Source organism: Lissotriton helveticus, chromosome 4_2, assembly GCF_964261635.1.
Source record: "Lissotriton helveticus chromosome 4_2, aLisHel1.1, whole genome shotgun sequence".
In the NCBI taxonomy this organism is placed as follows: Eukaryota; Metazoa; Chordata; class Amphibia; order Caudata; family Salamandridae; genus Lissotriton; species Lissotriton helveticus.
Window position 1 is genome coordinate 4606909 of NC_136064.1, and position 25788 is coordinate 4632696.

Sequence of the window (25788 nt, forward strand, 5' to 3'; positions counted from 1 at the left end):
GAATCAGCTGAGGGAGTGCTTGGAGGAAACAACACGGAGAGTGATGGGTGGAGTCGAAGTGAAGGAGCACATGAGGGAGAGAGTACAAGAATACAGTCTCTCGCAGGGAGTGTTTAAAGGAAAAGCAAAAAATAGTTGTCTTAATGCAAGCAATGTCAGCAGTGGAAGGACACAGGCCAACCAATCAGAACATAGCAAGACCTAAATTCTCCTGTGAGGTACAAACAGAAGAATAGGGAAGAAGGCCATAAAATTAAGAGGAGACAACTGAGACAGACAACAAAGCTATCCAATCATGAACAAGGGCCGGACCCAAAACCCACTCTATGCAGCCGCGGCCGGCAGTGGGAGTACCTGCAGGGCGGTGATATGGGGAGGGGGAGGGACAGGGTGGGGGGTAGTAATGTATGGATTACGGAGTTTTACAGGTAACTAAACATTTAAATAAATAAAAAGAATTTCGTTGCACTCACTAAATCGCATTTGGTGATACAGTGATACAGTGCCGCGGCTGACTCTATGTATATTGGAAACAATAAGTCTTGACACAGACAACTAAAGCTGTCTTTACCAAGTCATGAAAACTACATACCATAAACCCAGGAGCCATGGGAATAACTGGTAATCATAACATTTACTGGCTCTTTGTTTCTTGTAGAAATTGGCTGCCTTCCTTTTTTGTTAATTCCAATCATTTTCAACAGGCAACTGCGGAATGTTCATATTACGCTTTCCAAAGTTTTGTGACTTAAGCAAGTTTAACTAATTTATGACCACGCATTTACTTATTTAAAGGACCTAAATATTTTTCCTGCACTGCAGAGATATTAGGGTGCATTATAGATAGTGGAGTAACGAAACTTGAGGGGGCCCCCCTGCAAAGTACATGGAGGGGGCCTCACCCCGGCCCACCACCAACCACTTTGGTCCCAGACCCAGTGTACTGTGCTCAGGGGCCCCCCTCCCCCCTCCCACTGCGGGGGCTAATGTTACGTAACTGAATATAGATACCTCAATCGCACATAACAATGAACCACTAGAGAAGCATTGAACCAAATGGATTTATAGCAGAGGCACATATGACAATTTGATAGGAATGTATCATTTCTGCTGCCAACTAAATGCATTATTTTTTATATTTATTCCACTTTGAGTACTAATGCTCTTGGCGAGTACATGACATTCTTGCTCACTATGTATAGCTTGTACACGTCATATAAAACCACTAAAAGAAGTTGAATAAAGACATGCAATTATATGTTCATGCTCCTAGCTGTCGATTTACCACCGTAGAACATTTGCAAAACAGATTATTGTATTGTGGCATGCTTTTTGCATAGCACTGTGTTCACAAGGTTCTTAGAGTTGCGCATAGATCAGGGACCAACCTTTAAATGTGAGGCACTTAGCTGTCATCTCATGGTTGTCAAATAACTTCAGATAGGATAGCCGGTCAGATCTGGAGACCTTCAAACTAAACTACGTATGTTTGATCACTGAACCGTGTGTTTTATGTGGTGAGACGGTTGCATGAGATTGGGGTGTTGGTTCATCGAGTGTATTCTGTTGGCGGCATTGGGTAGATGTATGCATGGGGAGGGCCTGATTCACAAAGTCTTTAGTGTGACCTGCTCTTGCAGTATTCTTCACCTACTACTGACTTTTCAGACTTAGCCAGGGGTTCTTCTGTACTCCAGGCTTACCCCTGGAATTTAGTAGTAAGTCAGAAGTACATGTGTAAATCACACCTACTCACGGCAACATGTTTGTGATTAGGGCCACTAGTGGATTGTCATGATGATGCTTGTGTTAGGTTGTTTCATAATGCTGCACAGGACCAGAATCAGGTTGCGGAGGGAGGGAGCCAGGCCGGAGACTAAGGAGCCAGATAGGGCAGGCGTGTGCGGTGCCTCCAACCCATCCCTTATTTGGAAGAACATAACCTCTTAGAAGAGACTTCGCTATCAGAAGTAGTAGTTCTCGAGAAAACTGCCACCTTTAAACTGTACACCTTAAAAGTAGCAATGCCAGTTACCTCATTCACTAAACCTGCTCCACAGCTTCTCGTCTGAGCTTAGCTAGTCTTTTTTGGCTCTGTACAGCCAGGGCGCTTCTGTATATGTGGTGTCTTCCGCATAATTGTAGATTGCCCCATTTGACACATATTCTGTCGTTTGCAAGAAAAAATAAAAATAAATACATATTTTGAAGATTTCGGCAATATTTCGGGGCAGATTTATGAAGGCCTTGCGCCGCCGGTGCGTCACTTTTTCCCATGTTAAAAATGACGCACCGGCGGCGCAAGGCCTTCATAAATCTGCCCCATCATTTCTTGCTCAAACGGTTCAAAAGTTCCCAAAAACATGATGACGCGTGTCCTGTGGAAAGTCCTTCACAAAGCTTGACAGATCTTTCAATTGCTTATTGCTGTATTTGGGAGATACACTGATACTACTAAGGTGAAATCTTTGTCCATGTGCAAAATATTTAAGTAATACGAACCCAAAAATGCTGCATTTTGCCACATAATTTGATTTTTCTTTATGCATAATTGATTCAACTCTGCCACATAATTTGGTCCTCTCCCAAAGCATAACTCCAGTGGCCCTGGTTATACCATAGTGGTTTTGCTTTCATGGAACTAGTTAGACTTACACATCTGAGGTCAATGATTTTTTGGTGAAACACTCGAGAGGAGACAGTGTCCATAATGACCTGGAGTAAGGTGGGCTCCCTTGCGGTGACCACGGGATGGGTCTTGCCCAGTAGCAGCTGCTATGGGGCTGTAATGGTGGTGCGGTAGGGGGTTAAAAGAAAAAAAAAAGAAAAATCCAATTACATACCAGCTGCCGCCGCATGCAGGCTCCTAGACTGCCCTAGCCAATCAAGATGCGGCTGTCAGTAGCATGGCAGCAGCTGTGTGATTGGTCTGAGCACCGTGGTGTGGCACAGTAGGAGCCTGTGGATGTTCCCCACCCAGGCTGTGCAATACAGCTGGGTGGAGAACATGCTGAGTGCGCATGACTGTTTAGCCGGCTAAACTATCATGGACACTCAGAAAGTACCCACTACTCTTCCCCCTGCTCTATGGGCAGCCCAGTCCCATCCCGCCCACACCTAAACAGACCCAGTTTGGAAAATTAAAATGATAATAGCATGGTATTATTATCATTTTATTTTTCAAGTGGGGCGATGCTCCTCTGCCTTAGCAGAAGAGCCGCCACTTTCCCATTGTGTTCTGAGAATTATCTTGGAAGAAAGCAGGAGAGTGGTCCTCAAGGACATTTTGAGAGAGGGGTCAAAGCTCTGTTACCTGGGAGACTGTGACAATAGCATGGGTGAACAGCAGATGTGCCCAGCTTCAAACGGGGTTCGGCCTTCAAGTGGAACAGTCTATCTGTGCTGTCTTGTGGCAGTGAGAGCATTTTTCTGCTGCCACAAAGGGGAACTCACCTTTACACCGCAACTTTTACAACGCACTACCGTTACAACAAAACTTTTACAACGCAACATCCATTACATCGCATGCCATTACAACGCAACCATTGCAACGCATGACTCTACAATGCATACCATTACAATGCATACCATTACAATGCATACCATTACCATCCAACACTTACCCTACTGTTGTTCCCCCTGGAGTTAGAATAGTAATTTTTACCCCTACACTATCCAACACTTACCCTACTGTTGCACCCCTTGGAGTTAGAATAGTAATTTTTACCCCTACACTATCCAATACTTACCATACATGCAATGTAATGTTATGCGTTGTAATGGTATGCGTTGTAAAGGTAGTATGCGTTGTAATGGAATGCGTTGTAAAGGTAGTTTTTAAAAATTCGTTCTAATGGAATGCATTGTAATGGATGTTGCGTTGTAAAAAATGCGTTGTAAAGGTATGCGTTGTAAAAGTATGCGTTGTAACGTCCTACAACCGCCACAAAGTGTCCCTGAAACTGACCCTCGGTTGTTTTTTAAACTTTAAACTTCACGAGCTCAATACTTTTCAAAGCTCATTAGGTTTGAAGAACTTTGTGAACTTGTGAGTTAACGGTTGACCCGGATGATTTTTTTTACGGTCGCGAAATCCCATGAAATTCACAAAATGTACCTTCACGAAATTTCGAGAGATTTCTCATTTGAAAAAATCACTAGTAATTACATATAGCTTCTAGGAGACTAATTTGAGCCGAAAATATCTCAAGACATCGTCCAGTTTGCATTTTCTCCGTGAACCAGAATGCTGTTGGTATCTTGGGTGACACTTGGAAGTATGGATGGCCTTTCTTTCAAATTTCAAGCGAGATGCAAGCAATTTCACGAAATTTAGCACAATTTCAGGAAAAAAAAATTCCAATTTCGCCCACCGATTTCATGGTCTCTGCACCTCCAGGCAGGCCATCCTAGAGAGGCCTCGAAGTGGCCCTCTGTTTACGCATGCAGTCTGTGCACGTCAGACGAGGCCTCCCTTGCTGGCCAATCGGATCGCTGCCTGCCTGTGCAGCGCCAACATTCCAGACAGGTTTATAATGAGCGCTCGAAATGAAACCCACATGTGACCCCGCATCTCCACGCGGATCTCCAGATGTTCAAAGACGTGCTTCGAAACCTGGCAGCGCCTTCGGAATGGAAAAACCATGCCTCGGTGATCAATGCGCGCGGTGTCATTCCATGTAATATTAAGACTGGAGAGAGCTGGCTTTGAGCTGAGAGGTGCATTTTTTCAAAAACAATAGTAAAATAGTTTCGAGGACATTCTGTTTTCCTGATCCCAGTTCTGCTGTGGCCAGGGAGCTACTGATCATCCCCAGATGTGAGTGAGTCACAGTGACTGGTGCACGGGTGGAGAGCATCCTTGGGTGCTGGTGTGGCTGTGAGTGGCTGTGAGTGGCTGTGAGTACTGTTTGCAAACACTGTTGAGGCCCAGTGAGCTTGTGGGAAACCCCACAATGGTGAGAGGTTGGACTTAATGCCACGTGTGGTCTTTATAACCAGCCGTGCCAAATTATGTGGTCTCACCACAGAGTACAGAAGGCATCAATTATTATAGCCCGCCGTAGAGGGCTATACCGGCTATATTAAAGGCACTCTCCAGCGTTAAAGGCCCCGAGCCGAAGGCGAGGGCCTTTAACAAGGGAGAGGGACTTTAATAGCCGGTATAGCCCAGCTACGAAGGGCTATAAGGCTATTAGAACATTCTGCCACTAGAGGGCAGAGTGTTCTACCACAAAAAGAAAGCCTTATGGGAGCGTGAGGGGATTGGAATCCCCCCAGGGTCCCTGTAGCCTTTGTTCACAGCCAGAGCTGTGAACAAAGAATCATTGGAATGTTGGAGCTCCAGGCTTATACCAGCCATTATAAGCCCGGAGCACCCCATTGTTTTCAATGGAGCTCCCAACGTTACAATGTTCTAATACAAAATAAAAAGCTATCCTTCCCCTGCACTCTCCTCCTTCCCACACCAGGGGTTGCAGTTTCTTAAGGTTTAGGATACCATCTAGTAATATCGGCCAAAAGCTGAAAAGCCAGATTTTTCTGGGGAGTATGTGGCACGCGCCAAAAGAGAAAGTATTATTTTGCCTTAAATGCCGCACATCCTCACATTCTTCATGCGCACTGCAGCATACTCGTGCTTCACTGATGCTGCTATGTGTCATATTTAAGCCTGGGCAGAGTACTCTGCCATGCTGTGTGGAGTTCCGCAAGCGTTGGAGCGCATTATGTTGCGCCGTTCGCACTGATTTCTAGCGCTGGGTGTTTGTCCCGGACTGTAAAGTCTGCGCAAACGGCACCGCGCGCAGGACAAGAGGATGCTGCTTCCTTCTGCCACTTGAGTAGATGTTCTACTCGAGTGGCAGCTTTCTCAACGCGAACGGAAGGTTTCTCAATGGGAGCGGTAGTGACCATCCGCGACCACCGGGGTTCAAAAATCTCACCGGGAGGTGGTCTGGAGTAAGATGTAAGAGTGGAGTAAGATTAGTAACTTAACGTTGGCGAGTGAGGAAAAAACTTCGCTCTGCAGAATTATTTTTTTAACTCCGACCGCTACGCAGATCGCAGTGTGGGAAAAACTCTGCAAACTACGCGAGCGGAGGAGAATTTCACACCAAGGTCTATGTCAGATGCATCTTCGTGGTTAGTTCTTCCTCATCCTAAACACAAATCTACCACTCAGAGTGACTATCCTACCCGGCTTGCGACGGTGATGCAGTGGAGGTCTGTAAAACCTCTGATAGAGCACCAACCTTCTCTTGCCCTTTGGCTGTGGTTGATATGGTAGCCAAAGTGCAGTCCTAGTTCATCATGCTTTACGCAGGAGCTTTGTATGTTCCTCGGGAAGCTGTGTAATGTGATTGCAACCCAAGGTAGTCCCAAGACATCACAGGTGCTTCATTCCTGGGCAGGCCACAAGGTTCTGCGGGCCTCACCACAAAGCCTATGAATGAAGACCCTTTCCTGGGTTGAAGTGGGATATGTTCTACACTTCCTGCCTCAGCTCTCCGTAAGCCTCCTTTTTTTTAGGTAGCGTTTCCTTGAAGAGTAACTCTTAGGGGAACAATGGAGCATGAAGGTATAAGGGGTTTTCTCTACACTATAAAGAGACCAGATCTCAAAATGATGTGGCACTCCAGTGCAGAAAAACAAAATGGATTTCTAGGTGACCACAGCTATGTGTAGCACAAACACACTGCACATCCTAATACATACATGCAAGTTATACACAAGAATGTCATGGATACCCCAAACCGATGGAACAAAGGACTTAGTTGCAGGGGCTAGGCAGACCAATTACATAAAAACAGAACAGAGCAGTAGGGAACCGTCCCTGGCCGGCGACAGGTGAAAAGGACTTTCACACCACTGACAGTCCGCGACAGCGCAGTGAGTTGACTGTGGTCATGCATGGTGAAGGAGGGCACACATGGTGTGCCTTCTGGACTAACGAGCTCAGCCCTGGGTCACAGGACCTGTCCCAGGGAACCCTCAGCACCCATGCATCATTGCCCTGTGTCCCGAGGCAAAAGTCTGAAACGAACTCAGTGCTAGGGGAAACTTGAGGAAGGTCTAAGCAGGGGACATTTTACATCCGAACACTTCCAAAACTGCCATTAGAATCCAATAAATTATGTTCTCGGTTAAAGGAGAAGGAATATAGGAACTGTACAATGATGGAAAAAAATCTTCATTGTGTAAACCACTTTCCCTGTATGTTTCAGCGGTTGTATGGCATTACTAAGCAGGCTTTTACCCCGCGTGCCATTACAACGCTGTTTTTACCAACTTGCGCTGTAAGCGCTGGATAGTGGAATAGTTTAATTTTCTATTCCAACTCCAGCCCACGTTACAGTAAGGAAGGTGTTGGAATAGAAAATTAAACTATTCCCTATCCAACAGCGCCCTTCAGCGCAAGTCGTTGTAACGACTTGCGTTGTAAAAGCAGCGTTTTAATAGCAGCGCGGGGTAATGCCCGCGTTGTTATGGCTGTTTACCGTTTCAGCAGATTCTATCAACATTAGGAAATTCAGCTTCAGGGATTCACGCTATTTTTCCCCAAGAAGTGATTGTTTTTTTTGTTTCTCTGCTGATTTCTATGCTGTGGCTAGCATAATTTGCATATCACTGCAGGTAACCCAAGTGTTCAACATTCAGTCCCTAACTCTAGATCAACAGTTATCAATGCTCGTATTCTGAATAAACGACTAAATGAATGGATTAGTGTTGAATGAAATTGCACTGTGACTCTGAAAATAATCTTTGTGTGCTGTAAAGTTGCTTCTCGTTAATAATAAACATAATCTGATATAACTTATGTTAATTATAATAGGTTCAAATGTGAAGAGTCCCCTGGATTACAAAGGAAGTAAAAAACACAAGCTTCCCAATGGCCAATAAGTCCAATGCTGAAGAAAAGGCCAAATACAAGGAGATCGCAACCTAGAATAAAGCCATGTTATATGCCAATACACAACGCTGAGCAACAACTAATAAAAACAAATCTAAACTATTATACTATTAATTATTAGTTCAGGAAATTCTTCTTGAACACATATTTATTTATTATTGATTTATTATTTATTTGAGAGTTTTATATAGCGCTGGCCAGACCCGAGGGTATCGGAGCGCTTTACAACAATAGTAGCGAAGAAATCACACAATAAGACAGTAGTATACACATTGACTCATGACAAGACAAAAGTAGCATAGCGCTGTACAATGTTAATAGCAAAGAATCACACAATATAGCAGTAATAAACACAATGACTCGTGACGAGATCCGATTAGGGAGGGGGAGGGGCAAAGGAACTATTCGGGAGGAGGGTGAGGTAGAAGTCTTTGTGTCAAAGTGCTTGTGTGCTGCATTGGGCAAGATTCTGAGATTGGGATGCAGCTATCCATTCGTATATTCATATTAAACATAATAAGCAAAATAGGACCCACAGACAAAGAACACTTGGTTTACCTGGTTGGGTCATAAGACCAGCTACCACTGATTTATTTGGGTCCAGTTTCAGTGACGGCCGGTGCAGGTAAGAGCGGTGGGGAGAGTTGACAGATGCCAACGAGGTAAAATACTTTTTTTTAAAAGAAAACCACTTACCTTGCTCTCGCCGTATTACTGAGTCAGCGATGCGATGAGCGCAAGGTATGTGGTTTTTCTTTTTTTTTTTTAATTTTTCCTCGTCATCTGTCAACTCGCCCACGACCCCGCCCACCGCTCTTACCTGCACTAGCTGTCACTGTCTAGTATCAGAGCCCTATCCGATCCCCCCTTTCAGGAGAGCACTCTCCTGCTTACTTGTATGAAAACCATCTCACTGCCCTATTACAGAAATCAATACTATTTCTAAGAGATCAACCGAGGCAGCAGAACAAGTGAAGTTGTTGAGCTGCGTTGAGTGAACGGATGAGAGCTGAACTGCACCATATCTTCAACGGAATGGTGCGGTTCTGCTCTCTCGTGCACTTGTGGCCTCCTAGAGCTGATGCAGGTGCCCATGCACCATTTATTTATTTATTTATTTATTTATTTAAGGGCTTGTATAGCGCTAGAATCGACTTCCGAAGGAGTATCTCTGCGCTCAAAAGCGGATGGAGGAGGAAAGGAGATGGTACTAACAATTCACTGAGTTTGAAACAAAAAGGTTTTTAACAATTTCCTAAAAGTGAGATGTTCTGTACATGATGTAAGGGTAACGGGAAGCTCGTTCCAGAGACAAGGGCCAAGGTATGAAAGAGCTTTACCTCCCAGTCTTGCCCTCCTAATGGAGGGAACTTGGAGAAGAAATGTATTACTGGAACGGAGAGCACATGCTGGAACATAAGTAATAAACTTCTCCGCCAGATAAGGGGGGCCCATATTTTGGAGAGCATAGTGCAAGGGCCTCTGCATTAGGTCAGGTGTATCTTCCTACACAAAATCAATTCTTAGAGGTTTTTTCCCCCTAAGCATGTGTGCTCCAGAACTCAGCATACATTTGAAAAGAAATTAACGAGGAGAAATGATGCAATGTTTCCTCATTACAGCAGATTCAGGTAGGTGCCCCATTTTGGCACAAACCCATGTCTACAGGTCTTTGTAGATATGGGTTGCGTCAAAATTCATGGAAGCGTGGGAATGCCTGTGCACCACCCATGGAACCTGATGCAAAGTAACCCAAAACACCACAATGTGCGTTATTGTGTTACATTTTCTTACAAAGAAATTAAATAACCATTTATCTTACTTTGTAAATATGTCAATAGACTCACAGGAATCACTAAATTAAGCAGCCAGAGCAGGTGTACCTGTTATAAGTAGGATTATAAGTAGGATATCAGAAAGTTAGAGAAAGAAAGGGTTTGGTCCAGGACTGAGATGGCTGCTCTGGATATTGTCAACACCATCTGCATGACCTGAGGGCTTGAACACAGTGGATCACAGGTGATGTTGGCATGTCTGATGGAAGCCGTGATTGTAACTGGACCTGTGTTATCTTGCTGCACTCATTTTCTTGGGTCAATGATGGGTAATGGAAGATGGAATACTGCAGCTCAACCAGGAAAACCAAGCTGCAGGGTGACCCAGTGCTCACAGTTGACATTTGTATTGTTTAATGTGTGCATATCGTTGCCCACCCAGCTGCTGCAGCGACGCTAAACTTGAAAAATAAAATGGCAATGAAATGATTTTGTTGCCATTTTATTTTTCCCGTTTAGCGCGCAGCAGCTTCCAGCCGCGATAGATGGGGGTGTGTCCTACTCTGCTGCTGACTGGCAACATAGAGGACTGGAGGAGCAAGATGGAGTCTTCAAGGTACGCATGTCTGTTTGGACGGTGCTAAAGTGATATGCGCACTTTGCAGCTCTCCACTCAGCAGCCTTAGACGGTTGGGTGGAGACTAAACAGCTGGTCACTCCATCCAATCCTGGTACTGCCCTCATGCTGGTGAGAGTAGCGCCAAGATTGGTTTGTGGAATTTCCTGGAGGCTGGAGACCAAGGAGCCAACAGAGGGGGGACTGAGGAGGATGTTGGACGTGCAGCAGGCAAGGTAAATGATTCTAAATGATTCTATTTTTTATTATTTGCCACTAGCCTTGCCTGCCTGCACTCACCCATCCGCCACTTAGAGTTAATGAACATCTGTGCAATAGGGGAGACACAGGTCCCCTTATTAAATTTTTCAGGAGGGTCCATCATTTCGGGTGACTGCTCACATACAATGCACCAGGGAGTGGACAGTACAGTACTCAATGTGTGGGCATCTTCACTTCTTTAAAGGACACTTCGGGCAGATTTACAAACCCCTTGCGCCACTTTTACGTTACTTTTCCCATTTTAAAAATTATGCAAAAGTGGCGCAAGGGGCTTGTAAATCTGCCCCTCTGCCTCTATAGTCTTACTAACTTGGGGGACTTTGCCTTTTGTGAAAGGTGGGGGAGGAGGGGCTCTCACTTCTCCCATCTATACTTTGGGTGAAGTTTAGGTCTCCATTCCCTATAGCGGGTCATCATGTTTCATCGAATTGTGTTTTTTAAAGCTCACCCGCTTCACACTTCTCAAAGCTACAGAACTGTAAAATGATTACCAGTAACTGGGAATTATTTGGCTAGGACACTTAGCATCTCCTGTGGCCTGGGCCCTGGTGTGCGTGAGTTGAACGAGCCTACCACCCATTGGTTAGAAAGTAACAAGAGGCAGAATTTTTTTAATAACATATTGAATTGATTTTTTTCATACATGAATAAAACACTGTCTGTGGGAATCATTGCAATACCAATCTTTTCCATTTACAGACACTACAGTATGTACAGGGGAAATAAAGTAAGATCTCAACAAAGATCACATCTCTGGATCCCTTCCCTGCCCAAGCTGTATTTCACCCCCCACCCTCCCCAAATCGCCATCGGGCAGCTTGAGTATTCGACCTCCTCTTCAAGTCGCCCCAGGCGTATGCTCCACCCGTCACAAAATGAGGAATGGTTTCCTTCTATAGTCAGCTCACTCTCCTCAAATTTTCATGTGTTTTTTTTTGGGTGTCAGCACCTAGCTACGTAGATCGGTTGCTCTAGGTTAGGATTCTCCAAAGTGGGGCATACAGGGCCGGATCCATGCCAGATTTTTTGCATATCCCCATTTGGATAAATGTAGTTATCTTAAAAATATGGCATGGATCCAGCCATCCAGGACTGACTTTAGAGAACCCTGCTCTAGGCCCATGCATTTGTCCAGTCCCACCTTCCACTTGGCTAAAGATGGGGCTTCCGCGGCCTTCCAGTGTCTGTATATGTCTCTATTTACAACCACGAGTCCCAGCCATAGTAGGGCTCTTTTGTATGGAAGACTGGCAGAATGTTGTTGCAGTGATCCCCTCACAGCCCTGGGCTGTGGTGCCACTGCACGTGTTGCACCAGGGGGAGCTATGCCCCAGCCTCCCAGATGGCAGAGGATTTTAAATCCACCCTGCACAGTAAATGAATGACATTGGAGGCAGAACTACTTTCTAGTCCTCCAAAGGCTAACTTCAGCAGCTGAAGTTCACATGCAGAAGCCTGCAGCAGTAATTTCAGCAGCCAGGAGAAGTGTGAACTTGAGAGCCCGGATGTGACTCACCTCCCCTTGGCACCGGCTCTGCAGAGCTGCAGATGGTGCCGACACATTACCCTAATCCCACTATAGCCCCCTCTATAATGGGATCTGTCATCCCTGGGTGTCCTGGAGAAGTGTTTATTTATTCAAGCAGGAAGCCCCACTGTCCATCCACCACTGCACAGAGGGTAATCTGAGCCAGGCTGGGAACACTGCTGTACCCTCTAACTCCACTGAGAAGGGCAGCTCTGTTCCAATAAAGCCTTAAGAGTACCTATGGGCGGTAAGGATGCTGCCCAATTAAAAGCATAGCAGCTGTGTTGGGGAATAGAGATACTGTACACTTAAAGGTGCATATTTTAACTGTATTTATATAGCGCTTACTACCCCTGACGAAAAGTTGAAGTGCTTTTTGGCAAATAGCACGCTACTCCGGAACCCAACAAAAGTTGCTCCGAATTCTGGAAAGGATTAGTAGTGGATTAGTATACTTACAGCCCAATTAAAATCACAGTAGCTACACTGAGGAGGGCAGATACAGTCCCATTGAAAGTACAACAACCCTCTTGAGAAGTGTAGCTACTGTCCTATTATCTGAGATTTGCAAGGATAGTCCCATTAAGAGGTATAGCAGTTCTACTGAGAGGTACATAGATTTAACAAAATATGACATTGGGTGCCAGACTGGTATTTTGTGAAACTTCAAGTTGTTTTTTTAACATTTTGCATAAAGGAAATGATGCAGATTTTTCCCTGGCTTAGTACTGAACCATAAAAGTATACCCCAAGGCTGAGAAGTAGGGATAATATCATCTGTTAGAAGTGGGGGTCTCTAGTTGGCATGGGGTTGCACCCTGTCCAAGTAGGGACCCTTCCTTCTAGTCAGGGTAAGGGAGATACACACCCAAGATAACCCTTGCTCACCCCTTTGGTAGCTTGGCACGAGCAGTCAGGCTTATCTCAGAGGCATTTGTACAAAACTCACACAGTAACACAGTAACACAGTGAAAACACTACAAATGGACACCACACCAGTTTAGAAAATAGCCAATCTTTATCTAAACAAAATAAGACCAAAACAACAAAAATCCAACATACACAAGAAAGGATATCACTTTTGAAACGTTCAAAATAGTTCAGTCCATAGGAAACTATATTTGCGTCACTTTTATCACAAAGTACTTGGGATGCGTCAAAATCAAAGATGAACACAGGTGCAGGGAAGGTGAGATGCTGGAAAAACAAAGCGATACGTCAGTTCCTTACTCCTAGGGGAGGTGATGTGTTGGTTTCTTACTGCCAGGGGAGGTGATACATCGGTTCCTTACTGCAGCACAGGGGAGGTAATGAGTATGTTCCTTACTGTGACGGAAGGTGATGCATCAGTCATTTACTGTGAGGGGAGGTGATGCGTCGAAATCCTGACACGCTGTCTTGGCTCCTTACTGCTGGGCTACGTCGATGAAGACTCGACGCACAGATGTGATGCATGAAAAATCCGGACACGCTTGGGTCGATGCGGCAGTGACGAAAAAGCTGATGCTTTGATTCTCCCAACCATGAACAGGTGATGCGTCGAATCTTCAGCCTCACAGAAGGTCCTGCATAGGAATCGGAGAGGGTGTCTCAAACGTCAGGGGCATGGTGATCTGATTTCGAGCTGCGTGAACTTGGAGCCACACGACAGGCAAAGCATCGATTCTTCTGCCACACTGTGGCAATGCATTGGTTTTACAACCGCGCAGCAAGCTTGTGGTGGGAAAACAGTCGCTGAAGACCAATCGCTGGATTTTCTTCTTTTCTTCAAGCAAAAGCCACCTCCAATGTCCAGAATTGGCATTGGCATCACTTGCAGGTCAGAACTCCCAGCAGAGGAGTTCAGGGGCTGCAGGTGAAGTCGTTGATGGCCCTGAGACTTCTTAACAGGAGGCAAGCACCCAGAAACCCTTGAGGAACCTTGGCAAACCAGATGATGAAAACAAAGTCCAGTTATTTCATTTTTCAAGGCAGAAACAGTAGGCCATCACAACACAGCAACAAGCTGTTCCCCTCCTACAGCTTCACCAGCTCATCTTCTTGGTAGAATCTCCTCTTAGTCCAGAAGTGTTTTATAATTGTGGGGTTATAGCCCTAGTACTTATAGCAGTTTCTGCATTTGAAGTAGAAAAACCTCAAAGGGCGGTCCCTGCCTTGCCCTGACCTACCTCCGGACACACTACATGGGGTAGAGGCCACTTTGTGTGAGGACAGGCACATCCCTATTCAGGTGTCAGTGACAACTCCTTCCACTACTCTAGCTCAGGAAGACCATCAACTTGGTGATTGGCCATCCGGATATACAGGGCACACCTCATGTTCCTTTTTGTGACTGTCTAAAGTGAATGCACAAACAGCCCAACTGTCAACCTAAACCAGGCGTTGATTCTAAAGGCAGGCAGAGACACAGAATGGTAAATTAAGAACGGGCTCACTTTCTAAAAGGGGCATTTTCAAATACACAATTTAAAAGCCAACTGCACTAAAAGATTTATTTTTAAATTCTGAGTTGAGGTATGCCCAAACTACAAATCGCTATATCTTCCCAATTGAAAGTTACCCTTGTAAGATGTTATAAGGCAGCTCTAATGATGACCCATGGGAGAGACACTCCTTGCAATAGTGAAAAATGAAATTGGCAGTACTTCACTATCAGTACATGTAAAACACACCAACAAATGTCCTACCTTTCACATACACCGCACCCTGCCCATGGTGCTACCTTGGCCTTACCTTAGGGGTGCCCTACATGTAGTAAAAGGGAAGCTTTGGGCCTGGCAAGTGAGTGCACTTGCCAGGTCGACAAGGCAATTTACAACTGCACTCACAGACACTGCAGTGGCAGACCTGAGATGTTTGCAGGGCTACTAACGTGGGTGGAAACATCCGTGCTGCAGGCCCACTAATGTCATTTGAATTACAGGCCCTGGGCACACACAGTGCACTTTACTAAGGACTTACCAGTAAATCAAATATGCCAATCATGGATCACCACCCATAATCACAATTTACACAAGGAGCACTTGCACTTTAGCACTGGTTAGCAGTGGTAAAGTGCCCAGAGTCCTAAAGCCAACAAAAACAGGTCAGAAGAAATAGGAGGAAGAAGGCAAAATGCATGGGGATAACCCAGCCAAAAGGGCCAGGCCTAACATCATCTTACAAGAAAGGCAGTCCAGCTGAAAAAGTCAGGTGCTGTCCCTTTAAAAGTGCAGCTGCCTCGATTGGAGAAGAGATGGTGTCCAGTTGTAGCCGTAGCAGTCCTGCTAAAAGCATAGTAGTATTCCACTTAAAGCACATCCACTCACCTGGGCGAAGAAGTACTGGCACTGTGACATTAAAAGGGGTCTTCTGGCTAAGTGGACTAATGCATCCATTGCACGGATCTGTGTTTGATACCACGGTCACAAGTTGAAATAACAGCAGGTTCACTCGGACTTTCATCCATACGTTAACAAAGTGAGTATCATTGATTTGAGTGGCATTAAACAACTGCTATGCAGCTGTAACATATCCACGGATGAATGTATGGTTTTTAAACATTTTGTCAAAAATTTATTAACCTAGCTGTCAACCATAGTTACCATCAGAGTAAAAAACATATGGGTCCTGCTGGGCAGTGCAGATTTGTCCAATTAGACATATGGAGCTCCTGCTGAGATGTAGCAGTACAGTGCAGGTAAAATTATATAAAGTCCAAGTAAAAGGGAACTGAATTAAAGATGCAACCAGTCAGTGTGCCCAATAGACACAGCCAATAATCCGATCTAATGAACACAGAACCCTCACCCACAAACTGTGGCTTGCTTCACAATAGAGTTCGATCCACAACCAGGGCAATATTATTTAGCCTCGGGTGGCTCTACTATATTATATTGCTGATAAGAGGGAGCATAAGAAAAAAGTTTAAATGATCTAAAGCAGTGGAACTTAACTTTTTGACTTCTGTGGACACCCACTGAATCATTACTGGAATTTGGGAACCCCCAAGGAATCATTACTGGAATCCGGAGAGCCCCACTGAGTCATTATTGGAATCCAGAGACTCCCACTTAATCATTCCTGGAATAAAAAATACTCGAGCCTGAGTAATGTTGATGATTTGAACCATACAGCATTACACAAATATGGAAACAAGTATTCATCCAACAAATGCACAAATATTTAAATATTTCAATTACATCACAAACAAATGTAAGAAATCAAAATGTTAACGGGAAGGTTAGAGTTTTTCTAAATTTAGTTGAGGTCATCCATCGTCCACACTATATTCTGTTTAACTTATCCCTTGAATCGATCTGACGATATCAATTCAATTTTTAGCCTCCAATTTCAAATTCCCTCAGATTTACAGAACGTTTTTAAATGCTACATTTTGCTTCTCTAGTTATATACACCTTAATAATCTGTTAATATTATTTAATTTTCTAAGCAGTTATGGACCCCCTGAGTAGGTGTCGCAAGACAGCCAGGGTCTGTGGACCACAGGGTAAGAATTGCTGATCTATAGGAACATCCAATCATATATTTTATTTAGGGTGCCCTGAAAAGATTAAAAACATATGTAAGGATGTTATGGAATGTAAGTTTCTTCATCACCTTTAAATCAACATGTTTCAGGCAGACCATCAAGCTGCTAAGGATCATTGGTCTCCATCAGGATTAAGAGATCCCTAACTATGCTATAAATACACAAAACTATTTGTGGAGTAAACTGCAGGGAGCGGTGAGGCATACAATGCAAACACTCATATACTCGTTTGTATGAGTTGATCTGACATTGGTACTTCCCTGATGCACTAAGGAGAAACGAGCATCCTAAGAGGTGGAAGAAAAACACCCTGTAGTCAGATATCTGTAAAGGACGAGTGTTGGAAGATACACCTATCAGTTTCCCTTTCTCCTTATTATTGGCTTAAGCCATTAGGCACACAGATTGACTACATTGTTAGTTCAGCTTGCTTGTACGTGTGTGTTATGTGTATCTAGGAAGGAGATATAAGCAAACATTGTGCCTTCATCTCTCCCAATGTGGTAACTCATATGCAATTATACACACTTTATTTGAAGTTGTCAATTGTGTTTACTCAAAGTGTAGCAACCCATTGAGAGGTAGAGGTACAGTTTTTATTGAAAGTATAAAAAAAATACTGCCTTTACTTCCCCAGTAAAAGGACAACAGATGTCCAGAAATGTACTGGTGCTGCCCTGTTGAGATTACAACTGATGTGACGAAACGTGTTGGTACTGTCCTTTTAATGGAATCACAGCCCTGCGTGAGGGGCGTTCCCAAGCCTGCTGAAGGGTGGCAGTGCTCCCCCATTAAGGGTCTAGTAACCCTGCCATGAAGTGTTGATGATGTCACGTTAAACAACTAGAACAATTGCTTAGAAATTTCAGTACTGTACAGTTGAGTGAGGAAAGGCCTTCCTGGTCCTTCCCCATTTGTTAGTCATTTCAGATTACAAATATAGCATGCTCACTGCGCTGTCCTGATGCGGTCCTTTTAAAAGTATACCAGCCCTTGAAATAGGTTCAGCATAGCATTTTAAGGGTTGCAGGGACAGTATGGTAAGAGGATCAGGGACAGTATAAGGTAGGAGGTGCACTCACTGCCTTTATAAGAGGTGTAAGCATTATGTAATAAGAGGTGTAGTCACGGTCTTTTGAGAGGTGCAGGCACAGAATCAGAGCCTGATGAGCGACACAGGCACACCCCATTGATTGGAACTGCAGCCAGGTGGTGTAACACTAGTAACCTTTGCGGAAAATGTAAAACGTGTCATAGGCAGCGCCTGCCCTGTGAGAGCGCTTATACTCAGTAAATAATGGGGCGACCCTGTGTCCCTCAGAACCTGGGTATAGTAATGCAAAAAGTACAATGGTTCTGTCGGGTATGACCAAAATATTTCTTAAAGATACAATTCAATTTGAGGACAAGTCATTTTATGCACCTGTTGAATGTGGAAGCGTTTTCCAGGGAACACACAATAAACACAAAAGAAAATTTCTGGGCATTAAGATATTTTATATAAATTAAATCATTTATATATACCCACATTTGAGGAATTTTGTTGTATATACGGCTGCCAACAAAGTGAAAATTACGGTGAATTCATTGTTAAAACAGTATAAACCTACAGCCAGACGCAGCCCTGCTACGTTTCCCAGGTCCATGCTTGGGGTGCCTCTCCAGTCCAGGATTTATCTTTGACTTCTGGTATTGGCGGTCTTTTTTATCCCATTAGGACAGGACTACAAGTCCTAGAATTCAAAGGAAAAAATCAACACCAGAGCAGACCATCACAGGGACCTGGGCAATATGGCAGCTATGCAGACAGAAGCAACGCAAGTTTTTTTTTACTGAGACACTAAAGATTCCTGCCAAGTTCTAGGTGTACTGAAGGTGTTTGGGCTGCTGTACTGTTTGCCAGTCCATATCCTGCACCAGGGCGCTGTGCAGAACAAACAGTGCTTAATTTAAGCCGGTGATTTCCGGTGCTCCACACCGCCACTTAATTGTCAGCACCGGATCTAATAACAGTCCACCACATGGGGGCGCTGTCTGCCTAATTTTTAGATGAGCACAACAACAGGGTTTAATAAGAACATATTACCTGCCACTGACGCCATTGTTATAGCTTTGAATGCCCTAGAATAGGCTGAATTGTCACACTGGTAGGAGTGCGGTGGTTAGTAATTTGATTGGTACTGGTATTGGCAGTGGCAATGGGTGGTGCAGGCTGCAGAGGCCTGCAGAGAAGGACCATGGCACTTACTTTTTTACAAATTGAACATTGAGAACAGAGCACAGTGTAACCTAGTAGGGATGATATTTATTTTTTTATAGTAATTATGTGTTAGCTCTCAAGTTTAGCTGACTTCTTGCATTTGTAACTTATCCAGTTCAAAATACAAAGAAAAAGCCGGGTCTGGAGGAGCTGTTTGAGCACGGACCTGGTATGCCTGAAGGCTCTGATGAAAAAAAAAAGAACAAATAGATATGCCAAGGTATGCACTGCATAGCTGCCAAGTTTCCAAGGTCCATACGTGACTACTTAGTCCAACCCTGTTTTTTTTTTCTTAGAATTTTAGGACTTGTACTCTTGAAATTATAGTGGAATAAAAAAGATTGCAGATAAAAAGGTACTGAATTTAGCAGTCATAAAGGGACCTGATACTTGTGGCAGCTGTGGTAATGTGAGGTATTTGGTATGTACCTACAGTTAACTTTTTAGGTCATGTCACATTGCATTCTGACAGTTGGAGTGTTGTTTTGCCCATTTTAAATGCAGGAATAAAAAGTGAAGTGAGGTAAACACATTTCTGTCCTCCAGTATTTAAACCTTTCATTGTAGCTCTTAATTAGCTTGCTGCTTAGTAGCCCCATGACGTGAGAAATGCCCCCTGGGACTCCCAAACATTTTCGTAGACATCACTTTTGCATATGCCTTAAACTTACAAACTGCTGAAGTCTCACTTTGGCACATACCCTGACAACTTTGTTCGCCCTAAGTTGGCAGGGTATGCTCAGACGTGAGTCCCTTGCTCACTTTTCCACTGGATTCAAGATAGCCTGGCTGATGAGGATTATGACTCCAAAACCGGTCCCAGGATGCTTGTTTCCGGTCCAGGGAAGACATGGCTTGGCACTTCGGGCTGGACTGTTCCCATGAGGCACAGAGTCAGACTGATTTGCATATGGCCATGTCTGAACTGGGGTGGCAGAGTGAGCTAAAGAATGGTGATGGATTAAACCCAGATCAGTTGACTGGGGGTGAGTGTTTGATTTGCTCAAACGCTCCGTCCATCATCCGCTTTTGTATTGCTTTGTTCGCCCTAAGTTGGCAGGGTATGCTCAGACGTGAGTCCCTTGCTCACTTTGCCATTGGATTCAAGATAGCCTGGCTGATGAGGATTATGAATCCGAAACCGGTCCCAGGATGCTTGTTTCCAGTCCAGGGAAGACATGGCTTGGCAGTTCAGGCTGGACTGTTCCCATGAGGCACAGGGTCAGACTGATTTGCATATGGCCATGTCTGAACTGGGGTGGCAGAGTGAGCTAAAGAATGGTGATGGATTAAACTCAGTTCAGTTGACTGGGGGTGAATGTTTGATTTGCTCAAACGCTCCGTCCATCATCCCCTGTTGTATCGCTTTGTTAACCCTAAGTTGGCAGGGTATGCTCAGACATGAGTCCCTTGCTCACTTTGCCACTGGATTCAAGATAGCCTGGCTGATAAGGATTATGAATCCGAACCGGTCCCAGGCTACTTGTTTCTGGTCCAGGGAAGACATGGCTTGGTAGTTCGGGCTGGACTGTTCCCATGAGGCACAGGGTCAGACTGATTTGCATATGGCCATGTCTGAACTGGGGTGGCAGAGTGAGCTAAAGAACAGTGATGGATTAAACCCAGATCAATTGACTGGGGGTGAGTGTTTGATTTGCTCAAATGCACAGTGTGAGTGGAGGCAGCACTGTACTCTACAGGGGGGGTTCTCTGCATACAAAACTCGTGCCACCTTAGCGGACTGCCCCGCGGCATCCCCTTGCTACACCACTGAGCCCCCCCAGGACTGACTTTGGAGAACCCTGCTCTACAGTAACAGGATCCGTCAAATTATACCAGCATATTTTAAATAAAAATAATGTCAGTGGTGAGGGCCCCTCAGTTAAGAGGCTGGTAGTCAGTGGTAGGAGTGGTCACACTGTGCTCACAGCTGCTTAGGGGTCCCTTGCCATGCAAGACACCTTCAGTCGGTAGTGTTTTTGTGGCTAATAAGGTCTAACATGCTGAATGTTCATTCTAACAAACCTACAATTCCCAGAATGCCTTACGCTCCTGTATAAAAAGGCACGACTTTTTAAGCCATGAGTCATTAACTGTCGAATGTAGCGGGGACACTCGGAAGCTATCTTTCCGAGTTCCCCTGGCGCACTGCATTTTCACTTCCTTGCACAGGAAGGGGGCTTATAGACAAGCCCCTTGCACCCCCGGTACGTAACGTTGAATGACGCGCCAGTGGCGCAAACTGCACGTAAGGGGCGTGACATGGCTGTGGCTGTTGCTGTGGGTGTTCCCATGCAACACCCATGTATTCTGATGCATTTCCAGAATTACGATAAATCGTAAATCTGGAAATGCGTCAGAATGCTATGCCAGCCCAGGGGTGGCGTAGGGAGGTGAAATGTTTACATTTCTGCTCATTTTTATCCTCTTTTAAAGTGTACTGCATTCTACAGCACATATGGAAAGAGGAAATACCTTCAATTGATTGTTTTTGTACAGGAAGGTGCCCCTTCCTTCACAAAAACAATCTTCCCACGACACAGGTATCATTGCACCGTGGTGCAAGGGTGCCTGCCCCGGTGCATGGCAGCAGTTTGTGCGCCAGCGCGGAGGAAAGCACAAGGATGCTACATATTGTTGTAAATATGTTGCATCCCTGTGCTTTGAAATTGACTCAATGGGGCTCAGCCAAATGTCGTTACACGGACTGAGTCGCTTTCATTGTAACTATGTCCCAGAGAGTTCTCACGACTTCAGCAAGCGTCAGCCCGGTCAGAGACCTCTGCTGAACTGTCGTCAGAAGGCGCCATCTCGTGGCCAGGCATCGCAGGCCACTGGAACCAGGCGGTTCAATACCCCACAGGGGAACTTTTTACTAAGCACATTTGGCACAAAATAATTCAACAAAGCGACAGATTTTTTTGCCAGCCGCCTCTCTCCTGTGCACACGACCCCGCCTGAAAAACACGCCAGACTGCCATGCTGGCACACCGTCGGCCGCACACAATCAGAAGCAGGCAGCCGAAAATAACTAACAGATTTACATAGCACACTGCTTTCCTGACAGTGCCTGTAATTCCAGGTTACTGCGAGTGTTTCACCCAGTAATGTCTCACTCTGGGAGGCAATATACTGCAAGAGGGTCAGGCGAGGGGAGGGCAGGGGTCAGTGACAGTCAGTCTGTGGTCTGCCAGTTCACCTGAGTTATTTTATAACATATAAACATGCCTTGGATAATTATCCGTGACATCGGGAAATTTGAGAGCGCTGTCTGGCCACACAGAAGCTGACAACAAGGTGAAATGTTACCCAAAAGTTGCTCGAGCGCGCGTTATGTTTTTCGCGAACTCTGCTGTGTTTTGCCCCTTTCCTTAAAACAAATGTTCAGATCTGGTGAAAATAAACTCAGCATCTTAAACAAGAGACGTGCTAGCAGGTGGGCTTCACACAGAACTATCAGAGATGGGAGGATATTAACAAAGTCCACCCCGGCAAGTCTCTCCAACGTTCTTCCTTAAATCTGAGCCTCAGCTCAGGACCACAAACTTTAAACAAAACACCTCAGAATGACAACCCGGTGCAGACCTAAGTGGACCGAACATAAGACATACCCAGTGCTTGAAATGGAAAAATAGAAGTGCAGGTACTCGGTACCACAGGGTACCTGCTTGTTTCTGAGAAGTGCCGGTACTCTCCAATCAAAAGTATGACGTCACTCTTCAGAAGTTCCGATACTCTACCTCTCAAAATAAAAAAGTGCCGGTACTCGGTACCGGACAGTACCGGCCCATTTAAAGCACCGGAAATACCATGAAGGCACCTGTGGAGCTGCTCAAAGATGCCAGTTTACTGAAAACCATAAACTGAGCGCCTGTCTCTCACACTACTTCAACCATCACATTGGTAATCTCTGTGCCCCGTAAGATGGCAACCATTTCTCGGTGGTCATGGTGCATGACATGGTCACACTTCCCCACACAGGATCACAGTAAAGTCAACGCACGCACTTGTCAACGCACGCACTTCCAACCACACACCCTACACGTGTAGCATGCTAGCATGCAGGCGGGCGCCTCAGCACCCCACAGAGGGGTGGTAAGCACTATACGAGTGTTTCACTAGAATGCAACCCATAAGGTGGTACACATGGAACATCACTGTTTGGAACCAGACAACAATAAACAGCCAGAATCTGATGGGAGTATGTGGGAGGGAGTGGGGTGGAGTAGAACACGGTGCTGCAGGACACACTGTGAGCTTGGGCACATGTGAACATACCGATAACAGATGTCTGTTCTTGCGTTGAGAGGCAGGGCGGCTCCCACCTGTCCCAGCGCTGCACTCTCAAAACACAAAAAAAGTGTCTTGCAGCACTGGGCACAGTTCATTTGTAAGGGAAAAAAGGGGTGAACTATTTATAAACTTCTAGTAGTATGTAAGGTTGAAATGAGGACTAGTTTGTGATAGAGGAGGAAAGGGACAACTAGGGAGTTTGAAAAGATGTGGATGATGCCTACTCCAACCATTAGCCATTACTACTCCAATCTAAAAATATGAACCACATCCAAAGATCACTAAAACACTCCACTCTGACTCCAGTCAACGAGAACCCCAGAACCGCAGAGCACTCTGGGAGCATGGAAGTGGCGGGAAAGCGATGCACCCATGCACTTGACATAATAGGGCAGAACAAGCCGAGTGCTTCCGTTGCGTGACATCCCTCAGTGAGGACCTCAAACCTGCGCTGTTCAGGGGCCGCGTCCCCAACTCAACTTACCGCGCCGAGAGCGCCCCCTTTTCTTTGAGGGGCGGGGCCTGCACCCATCTCATTAGCTTCGTGGGACCGGACGCGCGCTGATCTTGGAACGCGTTCAGTCTTTCTCCTCACTGAACACTGAAGAGGCCCCGTACTGCAAAAAGCTTGGCGCTTTACAAAACTCAGACATAATTCCATCTGGTTTTTAAAAGACAATAAATAAATATCTGTGGGAGGCTCACCAGAAGAGTGAGCCTCGGGGTACACGCTCCATTTACGGGGCGGACGTCACACATACTCCAGACCTGTCCCCACTAGTAGGGCAGCTGAGGCGCAAGGAAGATAAAGCAATCTGCTCAGGAGCAAACCATTTATTGAAGTGGGGAAGCTGAGATTAAAATGCACGTCGACAGTACCTGGCAGTGACAATATAATCAGTTGACCCGACCAGGTTAATTCTCTTTACCGCGCAAACACGTGCATTATCAATGCAGCAGGTGCAGAAGTATCATGGCTACCGGGAGGAGAGGGGCAAGTGAACCCCCATTTTAGTTCCAACAGGGGGCGGTGCATTTCCCTTGCTTTCATTAGCGCCCATGCCACCCTTAATTTACCACAGGTGCCAGGCAGCACAGAAACAAAGCGCTTGGTGAGCGGCTCACACCTGACGTGGGGGCGCTTCTGTGCTCCAGAAGTGCCCCTTTTCCCATAAACGACATTACATTGACACATCAACATGCCTTTACACACCTAGCCCTGCAACAATCCGCCTCTCCTGCTGATGCAGCCTCCCCACGAGTAAGGTGACTTGGAGCTGGCTGTCAGCCAATCAGGCGTGCGCGCAAACCAGAACCAGAAAGCCGGCCAATAAAACTCTTTCAGCGTGCAGAATATTCGCAAACTCTTGCAACATATCCCATTGGCGCTGACAATGATGCTGAACTTCAATAACAAAAAGTTGGCGTGGAATTTGCAAGCACCGTCTTACCTTGCGCACAGAAGCACCCGGGCAGCAGACACAGTGCCAGGGAGAGGGCGTGCACGCGCCACATGTCTCGCTGCAGCTTCCACGGCAGGGGGCAGGCACTGCTGGAATCCAGGGGGTTGTGGGACTGTGGCAGTGAGTGTGCCGGAGTGTGCACGATCCTACAGGCGACTGGTCAGATAAATACCCAAAACAGTGTCCGGGGCAGCGACGCGCAGAGACGCGGTCCCTTTACCGAATCCACACTGACATGCCTTTAGGATGGGTCCAAAAATCACCGCCTCTGGTTCCACTTTTTAACAGCACAGTGATCCGCTGACTCCTGATAACGCCATAAAACTTAAAGGGGCCACGTTTCAGAAAAGTTCTTGGCTGATTGGAAAGTGACCCTTCCCCTCAGGTGTGCGCGCGCGGATGGTGCCCTGCGCAGGCGGTGCCCTGGGGTGCGCGCGGGGCCGGTGCCCTGCGCACGCGGTGCCCTGGGTGTGCGCGCGGGGCCGGTGCCCTCCTCAGGTGGTGCCCCTGGGGTGCGCGTCCTGCGGCACAGAGGGGCCCCTGCCCTCACCACTCTCCGGGGTCCGCTCTATCCTGGGCCCTCGTTCCAGGAGGGCTCACCCGCTCCGGGCGTCGAGGAGTGGCGAGGGTGGCTCCGAGCGCGGGGTCCTGGCGACAGAGGGATGTCCCCCTCCCCTGAAGGCTGAGATGCTGCTGCTCATGGTGGGGGCCCGGCGTCTTTATAGTGAAGGGAAGGAGGAAGGAAGGAGGTGCGTCAGAGAAGGAGCTCTCCTGCCCCTCAGGACTCTTCCTGCAGCCCTTCCTGGCTCTGTGGAGCCGGAGCCGGCGGCGGGAGAGTGGCGGGGCCCCGGCCTGGCAGCGCGCGGATGAAAGGCGGAGCAGGGGAGCGCTGCTGAAGTGCGGCGGCCCCAGCCGGGAGAGTCACATCCCCCCCTACACACCCCCCCCCTGATCCCATCCTCCCTGGGGGGGGCTCACGTTACCTCTCACAGTTAACCTGTGGTAACCCCCCCAGGTACTCACTCGTTCCTTCCCTTACTGATACCCCCAGTTTGCAGACACACCCCAAGTATGGATAGCGACTCTCATAGTAAACACTGTATGACAAGATTACTAATTATACCAATACTT

At 46.1% G+C, this 25788-nt stretch overlaps 1 protein-coding gene across 2 annotated transcripts in view; it reads right to left on the reverse strand.

Annotated features, from left to right (window-relative positions):
* Positions 1–25475, reverse strand: part of LOC144752173 (vascular endothelial growth factor receptor kdr-like) — a 655129-nt gene extending 629654 nt beyond the window's left edge. The window contains exon 1 of one of the 2 annotated variants that reach the window (XM_078640102.1): positions 24646–25475. In XM_078640102.1, the coding sequence (XP_078496228.1) occupies positions 24646–24709 (64 nt within the window). In that variant the 5' untranslated portion in view covers positions 24710–25475. The remainder of the gene's footprint in view (positions 1–24645) is intronic. The other variant, XM_078640103.1, reaches the window with a different exon arrangement.
* Positions 25476–25788: the final 313 nt, after the last annotated feature.